This window comes from Callithrix jacchus, chromosome 3, assembly GCF_049354715.1.
Source record: "Callithrix jacchus isolate 240 chromosome 3, calJac240_pri, whole genome shotgun sequence".
In the NCBI taxonomy this organism is placed as follows: Eukaryota; Metazoa; Chordata; class Mammalia; order Primates; family Cebidae; genus Callithrix; species Callithrix jacchus.
Genome location: NC_133504.1, coordinates 151,399,658 through 151,410,873, shown reverse-complemented (window position 1 = coordinate 151,410,873; position 11,216 = coordinate 151,399,658). Strand labels below are relative to the sequence as shown.

Below are 11,216 nucleotides of genomic sequence, written 5' to 3'. Positions count from 1 at the left end.
GCAAGAACATTTTTTTTGTAAATAAAAAACCTAATATCTAAGAAATTTCTGCAAAGCAATTTCCCATATGTTTAAATTATTTAACTAAACCAAGAAAAAAAAAAACTTGTTTCAGTGTTTGTTATTGAAAGCGCCAACTTAATTTGGTTTTACTTCATAGCTTAGTATTGTCCTAAGAAATATGTATTTCTAAGAGAGCAATAAAGTTAAATATTTACACAGTCCCACTTACCATGTGAAATGTTGGGGCATGTATTTACAACAGCCTCATAACCAAATGCTTATCCCAATACTTAAAATTAGAAATCAGAAGTAATTATTTACTTGGAGTACAGTTTAACTTAGATTTAATAAAAGAGAAATCGTTTTAATACGAGATTTAAAAAAAAGTTTCTCCGAAATGGACTAGGACCATCAGGAGGCTGCGGGCGTGATCAATGCGTTTGACCGCTCACCATGTATAGCTGCCGCTGAGAACACTTTGTTCCTTTTGTTTAACTCAACTTGCCGACATCTAACTCAGGGACACGGGTATGCAGCCTGTTTGACAAATAAGCCGAGATACGCCGAACATATTCACACATACTAATAGACGGTGACTGGAAGTTCAGGATGCAGTCAAAATAAATGCTTGCGTTTGGCCCAGGTTTCACATAACACCAGTTTCATAAGGCACTTACGCCGCTAACGGAGCAGTGCCCCTGAAAATAGCCCACAGGGGACACATCATTTAAATAAATGTGTTTCTTTCCCTGAACAGAAGTTTCAGTTCTGCTCAATTATCATTAATTTTGCTCCTTTATTTCCTTTGCGAGCGTAAACGGAGAAGTCGTGCTCTTTGAGGTTTTGCGAGCTGGCCTTGGCTGGCAGAGGTGACCGGCGATCCTTCACCTAGAGGAGAGATTGCAAGTGTGTGTGTGCTTGTGAAAATGTGTCGTTCCTCCCAGAAAAAGTGGAAACGTAGGTGTAAAGCTCAGCGCACACGTTGGCGACACCTAAAAACCACGTTCTCGGTCCTGAACCTTTAGAAGCGGTGTCCCAGGAACGAGTCTGAGTCTGTGGAACAGGGCACAGATGATTCGACTAACTTCAGTAACTGCACCGTGTTCGCGCATTAAATCCATTGAAAAGTAAAACCAACGTCTCCACTAGCGCGCCCACGCGCGTGGATAACGCTGGAATCTGGCAGCCCTCGCCGTCACTCTGCAGAGTTTTCCCCGCCGTGAGAGGGTTGGGGTGTGCGGGTAGGGGGAGGGTTTGATATCCTCAGGTTGAGAGTCAAGTCCTAGGGGAGCGGCAGGGGCGGGGGTGGCCGGGGAGAGGCGGAGGATGGCGCGCGAACCTGAAAGCGCAGAGGACTCGCGGCCCGCTGCTCACCCGCTGTGATTAGCTCCCGCGGCGCGACCCGGGAGGGCGGACTCTTTCTTAACCCTCATTGTCTCCTCCTCCCTCTTCCTTTTTAAAGGACGCCTTGCGGGCAGAGCTGTCAGCAACCGGGCGGTCCTGTGTACTTGGCCGCGGAGGAGTTGACTCCTGCTCCTGTGACAGATAGGGGCGGGGGCTGAGCGGCTTGTCCCGGGTACTAGCACGTGGGGGAACAAATTCTTTTCTTCCGGCTCCTCTCGGGACCGGGCGATCGCCACAAGTTGGGACTTGTGCGGCGCTGGAGTTGGCAGCCCGGGGCGCGAGGGCTCCCTTGAGGAGTGGGGAGGGAGGTGGCCAGGAGGTTGGCGCGCCCCTCGCGAGGGGAGCGCTATGAGCCGGGCAAAGGGAGACAGCGACTGCCCCACCAACAGCCTCGGCTGGCGCCTCCCGCCGGCCCTCGCCAACTCGCCCCGCGCACCATGCTGACTCCCGGGCTGCGGAACTCGTAGTGCAGCCCCTGTCGGCTCCCCGGCCCCTGCTATCCCACGCAGGGCTGGCTTCGGCCGCCGGGGCCAGTCGCTTGCTACGCGTCCCTGGGGAGGCGGAATCGCCGTGCTCCCGGAGCCGGGTCTCAACCCCTTCGCTCTCCATCTGCGTCCTCCTCCCTGCCGCCCAGGGCGCCCAGTGGCGATGGGGGCGCTGCTGGCGCTTTGCCTTCTCGGCTGGCTGCGCTGGGGCCCGGTGGGATCCCAGCAGTCCGGAGAGTACTGCCACGGCTGGGTGGACGTGCAGGGCAACTACCACGAGGGCTTCCAGTGCCCGGAGGACTTCGACACTCTGGACGCTACCATCTGCTGCGGCTCCTGCGCTCTCCGCTACTGTTGCGCCGCGGCCGACGCCAGGGTGGAGCAGGGCGGCTGCACCAACGACCGCGGCGAGCTGGAGCACCCAGGCATCACCGCGCGTAAGTGCGGGGCCCTAGGGGACAGATCCCCAGCCGCCTAACGGCAGCCGCTGCCTGTGTGTGCGGGAAGGTCTGTGAGCCAAGGGGACGCGGCCGAGTGGGGAGAATCAAGGGAGTAGTGGGTGGTCGAGTTTCAGCTCACGGTCCTCTATTCATTTGCAGTCCCGCTTCCTGCCACTTGCGGTCTCTGCGGGTCGGCCCCAGAGAAAGTTTGCCAGGGACAGTGAGGAGCGCGGGGCTTGTGCCTGGTGGGCTGGGGGGAAACAGCTGGAGCTCCTGGGAGAAGGGTCGTGCGGGTAGAGTCAGGGTAGACTTGGGTTTTAGGAGGCGGCGAGGGTGTCTAATTATGGGCTTTTGTCACTTTGGGAGCTTCGGGAAGTGAAGTGTCGAAGGCAGGGAAACGCGACTCTTGTCGAGCGCTCATCTGCAGCCCTTCAGGGCTAAGAAACCCCAGTCACGTTTTTTTATTGTTGTTCTGTGATAGCGTTTCTAAGCCACTACCTCGTTCTGCAGACTTCCTTTCAATTCTCTGCATCGAATTACCCTCTCCGGCCCACCCCCTATTGTCACGCCTTTCAGAAATGCCCAGGTCTTCGGGGTGGAGATTTAGAAACAGGGGTCGAAGGGGCTTCCCCGCCTCCTATTCTCACATCGGAAAACACGGGTCAAATTTCCGCTCATTTCAGAGCGGAATAAATCACGACCTCAACAGAGGAAATTTACACCTTGAAAAAAAGTTTTCCACCTGAATCGGAACATCAGGGAAACCCTTTAGAGCTTGAGGCGAGGGTTTTATGGCGGAGGAAACCGGAGAAGCGGGCGGAGCTGAGAGCGAGTGACACCCCAGGACTCCAGAGCCGAGGTCTGGAGCCAGCAACAGAAGGTTGCGGGAAAGGGAGGCTGGAGAGATCATTAAGGGTGCTCCAACGACCCCTCCCTGCAAGCTGATGACCCAAAGGATAGGGGAATCTGCCCTTCGTTAGTGCTCCACTAGAGGGTGAATACTGGGGGTCAACATTTCCAGTCTAGAGGATTCGGGAGGTACTTTCTGGAGAGAAGATGCTCAGTTGAAAGTAGGGAAACATAGGCCGTCCTGGCTTGTTAGAAAAACACAGACTTTTCCCCACGGCTGCCCTCTGGGAGTAAGCTCAATCGCCCAGTCTGCAGCAGGGGCTCCCCCCGGGGTCCCTAGTGGGGTCTGATGCCAGGAGGGCAGCCGAGGAGAGAGGCAGTCTCCACACTCACTGAGTCTGGGATCAGGCAAACCCTGGTGGACCTTGGCTCTTTCACTTGCCGGTGGACTAACTTGGGCCAGTTATGTAACTGCTCTGGACCTCTTCTCAGTTCTAAAGTGGGCATGTTGCTCTCAAAGGAGGTAAGTTGTTGGTTATGTGAGAGTGTATGAACGCTGAAGCTCAGGGCTTAGTAACTAGTAGTTACTCACCTTTGCCTTGCTTTGCACACTGGTGCTAGTAAACAGGGGAGAACCCGAGGGACACAGAAGAGCTTATGCCTGGGAGCCCACAAATAGTTGATAGTTAACTGTACCTCACTGGTCGTGTCTGTGGGAATGCACACACTTCTCTGATGTATTTCCACATGTGGAAAACGGAGCTTATCATGCCCATCTCACAGGGTCTCCATGAGACTTTAATCGGATAATGAATAAGAGCGAGTCAGGCACACAGTAGGGGCTTAGTCAATGCAGGTTTTCTTCCTTCTCCCTGTAAGCTGTGTCTGTCGCAGCTCTATTAGTGGAGATACCTGGAGAATTGCCCAAGGGGATGCCTCTGGGCTGGGGAATTCTGTCTGCCTTATAGATAGGGAAGGAAATTAGAGTTTGCTCTGTCTGAGGGATGCTTTTATAGAAAGTCTGGGCTGTGGACACCAAGAATTGCATCATGATCGATATTTAAAGTTGTCTGACTTCCCAGACTTGAATGGGAATTCAGAGGCATGGCAGCTGGAGTGGGTATTCCAAATCTTTTCTGGAAAGAGGCAGCCAGAGCTGGCAATTTGTGGTATGGTAGGAGACATAGTAGTTGGGGCCCTCTATGAATTTCTTCATACTGTTCCTTCTAGAGTCTCATAAAATCATGGGTCTGTGTGTGGAGGGGGGTCTCATTTAACAGGCTTGGTTCTCTTTGCTCTTGGATGGGAGATGGATTGCCAGCCTAAGGGAGGGGTCAAATCTCTAACTGCCCCACTGTGATCAAACTACTAAAATCTGCATTTAAACCCAGAATTATTGTAACCTCTAAAACTCACCCTTTCCCTCCAGTGCCTGAACAGGAGAAACAGATTCTGTTTTTTTCTGACTTCCAGATGTGCAATATGACGGTTAATTGCTAACAGAGGTTACGGTATCAGTTTGCTTCCTCCCTGCTAGGCGTAGCGAGAATATTCCATCATCACAGTTTGCATTGCATTTTGGAGGTTACCATTAACAAGCTCTGAAAAGTTGAGCTGACAACAATGATAATACTGAGTCTCCCACCTCTCAACCCTCAGCTGCCCAAGCAGAGCTCAGAGTTTGGGAGATCCTCATCGGAGCGTCTGTTTATGTCTGTTTTTGCCTTTTAGAGCCTGTCTACGTCCCCTTTCTCATCGTCGGCTCCATCTTCATTGCGTTCATCATCCTGGGCTCTGTAGTGGCTATTTATTGTTGCACCTGTTTGAGACCCAAAGAGCCCTCACAGCAGCCAATCCGCTTCTCGCTCCGAAGCTATCAGACAGAGACCCTGCCCATGATCCTGACCTCCACCAGCCCCAGGGCACCCTCCCGGCAGTCCAGCACTGCCACGAGCTCCAGCTCCACAGGTGGCTCCATCCGCAGGTTCTCCTTTGCCAGGGCTGAGCCAGGTTGCCTGGTGCCCTCATCGCCCCCGCCATACACCACGAACCACTCCATCCACCTGGCTCAGCCATCCGGTTTCCTGGTGTCACCCCAGTATTTCACTTACCCCCTCCAGCAGGAGCCCCCGCTGCCTGGGAAGAGCTGTCCAGACTTCAGCTCCAGTTGATGCGCTTAGGCCATGAATCCACAACTCAGTCAAATGGCAGATAGGTGGAGCCCTACTGCCATTGCTACAGCAATTCTGAGAAAATTTCCCTTGTAACTGATCAATGTCATGGGGGAGCATGCTAGGAAAACACAGCACCTTCTAATTTGAAAGTTCCTGGCTCAAATCACAGAATGGCTGAACTAGAGTACTGTTTTCTGGTTTTGCAAACATGTAATCACTACATTTCAATTTATGCTGCTTTTATTCAAAATATGCAGCAGTTTGATTTTAAAGTTGCAAGTTGGCTGAAACTTTTTCTGGACATTCAGCTATACTTCTTTGAAAGGTCTACGTGTTTCTTTTTCATATAAGTTGTTCATTGAGTTATGAACAAATATATACATAAATAAGCAAAGAAAAATGCCTAGTTGTAATTATTGAAGGTTCACTTAAAAATTTAACTATTAGGTAAACTTAAGGGGCAGTGAATAATTTGTTTATGATTTCAGGAGTAACTTAACCATGAATAACACTAGCATATGAGAACATTTACTTTTTAAATAAATAACTAAGTTATATTTAAAATACGTGTTTTTCCCCCAAAATACAAAGTTTCAATAACCACGAGTTTAAAGTTTTAAATATATACTCATTCATTGTAACACAGATTCTATGTAAAATCATTTCCCCCACTCACTGAAGGGAGTATTTATTGCAGACTTTTTGTTTAGCAACATTTAATGTTTCAATGAAAGTTGGACAGTTGGGGCTTAAAACATTTATTTGTGGCTGGGCATGGTGGCTCCGGCCTATAATCCTAGCACTTTGGGAGGCCAAGGCAAGCAGATCACCTGAGTTCGGGAGTTCGAGACCAGCTTGACCAACATGGTGAAACCCTGTCTCTACTAAAAATACAAAATTAGCTGGACATGGTGGTGCATGCCCACAATCCCAGCTACTTGGGAGGCTGAGGCAGAAGAATTGCTTGAACCTGGGAGGTGGAGGTTGCAGTGAGCCGAGATTGCACCATTGCACTCCAGCCTGGGCAACAAGAGTGAAACTCCATCTCAAAAAAAAATGTGTTTGTAAAATGAGCTATGTACATATGTAAATATTTTAATTTAATGTATTTACCACATTGAATGTACTAATTATTTAGTAATCATACTGTAATTTTTATGTTAATAATAACTGTGGAGTTCAAAGTCTAGCTATTGGTATAATCATCTAATATTATATATCTCCAGTGCCACTGATTTTTATGTCTGATGACTATATATTTGGGCATATATCTTATTGGGTTAGAATAAATAAAATGTTTCCATGAACTCTATTGAAATTTTAAAGTGCTTTATTTTATCTCTTTAATGATGTTTTTGCTACTCAATAAAAGGAAATGTCTTTAACACATACTTCATATTTTAAAATTAAAAAAATTCTGTATCAGGGCTCTTGAAAGCAGCAAAGGAAGTGAATTTTTATAGAGGTCTCAGTCTGCAGTCCTCTGATGTGTTATCTGGCCTGTAGAGAATTCATCATTGGGACATTTCTCATAAGAATCTGGATTTCTGGCTTCTGATGACATAGAGGACGTGGCACCAGGAGTCCTGCACTGCCTTGGGGTCAGGTCACTCTTCTTCAGACAGGACACCTGCCATATGCCAGCCTCCTGCCTGGTCTCCCCACTTGGCCCATCTATTTCTGCTATGTTACCTACCTGGCCCCTGCAGGTGTGGTTTGAAAGTCCAGATTTATAGGAATTCATACGTCACTCTCAATTTTCAAACACAACTAGTTAGAGGTGGAATTCTGTCCTAAGAAAGTTGTTTGGCCTCGTCTCTTCGTTTCTAGTTAAGGAAACAAATTCAAAGATATGCCTTTGCTCAGTCTAAAGGCAGAAGGGCTCTGACTTCTAGGTTCCTGTTTTTACCTGTATCTAATAGGCCTGACTTCCAATTATCCCAAATTATTCAAAATAATTAAGGAAAGAAACAGCTGCATGTAAAAGGATAAACATTTATACATATGCTCTTGGGCACACTCCTGTACCATTAGACTGGTTTTATGTTTGCTGTATATTGCTCCTTATAATGGTTTTAAGGTAACTTTATTTAAGCTCTTATTATGAGCCAAGCACTAACTATAAATATGTACTAACTTATTTTATGCTCTGAACAACCCAAACAGAAAAGGATTATAATTCCTATTTTACAGATTTGAAAACTGAGGCACAAAGGAGTGAGGCAACTTGCCCAAGGTCCTGCAGCTAGTTTGTACTGGAGTTGATAGGCATAAACAAACAGATTCAAACTGCTTTGAGATTTTGATGGTTCTGTGCACAAAATTCACTGGAGATTTTAGGAGCATAAACCTAAACTTCAAAGGCAGTGATTCTCAGCTGCGTTGGACCCCAAAATGAGCTCTCCTTAGAACAAATATTTTGTGACTTTCTTTTATCAGTCCTAAAATGAGATTTATAGATAACTCACTACACATACAATTTTAAAAAAATCAATACAATGCCCCAGTGATATACAGAAAGAAACAAGAAAGGGAAGCAACTGTTTCTAAATGTAAAGGCTTGGGCAGACTTAAAAAATACTCAGATGCTAACCCTTTATTCAAAACCACCATGATGTGACAGCTTCAAATCCAGACATACGCAGTTGGTCAGACTAGCAACTCAAACACAGTTGCACTGATGCTGTTAATGTGATTTTTCCCAGCAAAGTTTGATCATCCCTGGATTTGCACAGTGACTGTATATCTGAAGAATTCAGTGTACAGTGGGGCAGTGCAAAAAATATAGGTAATATGGGATTATTTTTCACCAGTAGGAATGGTGGACATTCCAAAGTCATGCCGATATACATCTATCAAGTCTTTGTTGTGCAGGCTCCCCCTTGCATAGTAGGGTGTTTGTTACAACTGAGTCCCCCTCAGTGAATGCCAGTAGCACATCCACTTCTACCCCAACTCTCTAATGCCAAAGATTCCCCCACACAATCCCATGATGTCCCCTAGGGGGTGGAACTGTCCCCACTAAATACCATCTACTTGTCAGATTTCTCTAGTAGCTGTACTTTTATTTGTCATCCGTTTGAAGATCAGTTTATGTCCATTAGACAAATTAACACTAAAGAATTCACAGAGAGTTCACACCTGCAAATTTCTTATCCTGAGCAGGATGCCCCAGTCAATTTAACTGGCCATAAACTGGTTAAAATTAGAGAGATGTTGTGTACATCATTGCAACATGACATTCAGTGACATTAGATCAAATCATATCACTAAGTAATTGGTGTACATGCCTTTGACCTTCCCTCTGGAAGCAGTGTAGTTGATATTATTATTCACAATTTTAGGTAAAAAGCCCATCCTGTGATAGATTTCTAGGTGTTATCCCATTCAACAGTTCTTTGCTGAACACCACTTATGGGTCAGGTCCTGGGTGAGATGAATAGAAGGTGAATAAAATGCACTTCCAACTCAAGGAGCCACTATCTACCATAGGCTCCAGCATGATGACAAAGACAAATACTTGTGATAAAACGTTATAGATGCTTTGTAAAAGAAGCATGTTATTGTTTTGTGCTCTCTATGGTAACTGATTATAGGGGACTGCAGGATAACCTGGCAGCACTTACAAAGGACACTGTTCATTTAGAAGGTATTGACATTGGACCTGAGCCTTGAGAGACACAGAATTTGAATGAAGACAGGGCAGAGGAAGAAAGAAAGGGAGGCTGGATATAAGGGAAAAAAATATATCAGGCAGAGTAAAGAATTCATAGAGAGACACAGAAGCACCCACCCATGAGCCTGAAAGAACAAGGAACATTTAAGTATCCAGAAGCAGAGCGAGGCTGGAGAGAAAAGCAGGGGCAGATAGATCTTGAACACCATGGCATTTGAATAGATGTCAAATGCAAGAGGGAGTCTGGAAGGATTTTACAGGGGAGGGTGACGGGATCATATCTTCATTTTAGAAAGATTAGGCTGCAAAAGTCAATGCAATCTCTTGGAATTTTGAAGAGCTGCTCACCACAATCTGCTAAGCCACCAAAGTACAGCGGAAACTGGTCTGCTTTTGTTACTTTCAGAAAGAATTTGAATCCAACATCCTCATATCACAATAATTGTGATAAATAGAAGTTCTGCATTTTGAAAGGTCATTATGCCAATAATGGATAACATTTATTAAGCACTATGTATGTTCCAGTGCTTTACGAATTGTATCAGTGAATCTTCACAACCCTGAAGAAGGGACTATCATCATGCCTATCCTGCGATGAAGAAATCAAGGTGAGAAGTTTTGTGCCCAGGGTTGGACAATGACAATACCATAGGGGACAGATTTGAACTCAGGTGGTCTACTTTTAAATTCTACATTCTTTGTAGAAGGAGGTCTAATTTTGTCAGGAAAGAAAAAAATATCCAACGTCCTTTTCAGAAAATCTATTGGGGAAAAGTCATCAGTTACATCATATTGTACATATTCTATTGCTATCAGGGAATTGTAATAGTCAAGGAGAGCTTATGCTGCATTATGAGAATGTTGAATAAAATGAAGCATGAATAAAAACACTAGATGATAAACATTTTTCCCTTTACACATGAGAAATGAGATTCCAGAGGGTGACTGAGCATGGATTTTGAAGCTATAGTGCCAGGGTTAGTTTTCTGGTTCTGTCACTTAAACGCGGAGTGACTTTGGGCCACTTATGTTCACTGTGTCTCAGTTTTCTCATTTGGAAAACAGAAATATTAGCTACCTTATTGTTGATCGTTGTCTTGACAAGAAGTTATAGACACTCTCAGGTCACTTGCATTCTACTGGGCAAAAAGCTGTGTAGTAAGGATAAATGACAGAAAGCAGATGAAATACTCTAGAATAAAAATGAAAGGCTATGTACTGTGGGAGGGCAGATGCCACTGCTGATTAGGGGTAGGGAACAGAGAAAATGGTCCTACAGTTTTATCGACTAAGTCCTAGATAACCCACAGCCTCCTTTGGTATTTGGCCAACTTCCTGCTATTGCCTGGAGTAGGGAATCCTCTCATCCTGTTGGGTACTCATGGTCTGTACATTTCTTTCATCATCTGCTTTAGAGAGCACATTTATAGATAGGTGTGGTGGCGGGTGCCTGCAATCCCAGCTACTCATGAGGCTAGGCAGAAGAATTGCTTGAACCTGGGAAGCAGAGGTTGCGGTGAGTCGAGATCGCGCCATTGCACTCCAGCCTGGGTGCCGCAGTGAGACTTCATCTCAGAACAAAACAAAAAAACCAAACTGTTCCTTGGAGACAAACTTATTCTAAAATACATGTGCTTTTCTAAACAAAAAGACACAAGCACATCTGACATAGTAAATTTGCTTTAGTTATGTTCCAAAGTGAACAGATTGTACACTTGTCCAAACGGATAGATTATTCCTTATTTTCCCCACATGTTTTATTTGTTACTATTAGCTACTCCTCATGGAGAATTTACTAATTGACTTGAATCCATAGGAAATTTTCTCTCTTAAATGAGATAACCAAAAAAATTCCTGAAAGTAGATATAGTCACAACTAGGAATTTGACAAATTTCACTGGGTTAGGATCATTTTACCTTTGCATAATGTAAAACATTTATTTAGTATATCTTCAGGAAAACTAAGAATTTACAGGCATGTTAAACTATTAAGGGAACAAACTTAACATATTTTTACATTCACATAGTTATTTTAAAATTGTAATTAAACAGTAGTTAATGAAATTATTTGGACAGGAAATCCTTATTTAAATTGCTAGCTACAGTTTGTACTTGAAAGTAATAAAAACTGAATGGCAAGAGGTATTTCATATTTTCCAACATATTTTATTAGCCTACATGTGTA

General features: G+C 45.1%; 1 protein-coding gene across 1 annotated transcript; it reads left to right on the top strand.

Moving 5' to 3' along the window:
- The first annotated feature begins 1,485 nt into the window (after nt 1-1,485).
- Nucleotides 1,486-6,667, top strand: SHISA3 (shisa family member 3). Its single transcript, XM_002745888.6, has 2 exons — nt 1,486-2,329; nt 4,913-6,667. The coding sequence occupies exons 1-2, from the start codon at nt 2,056-2,058 to the stop codon at nt 5,350-5,352; spliced, it is 714 nt and encodes a 237-aa protein (XP_002745934.1). The 5' UTR covers nt 1,486-2,055; the 3' UTR covers nt 5,353-6,667.
- The last annotated feature ends 4,549 nt before the right edge of the window (nt 6,668-11,216 follow it).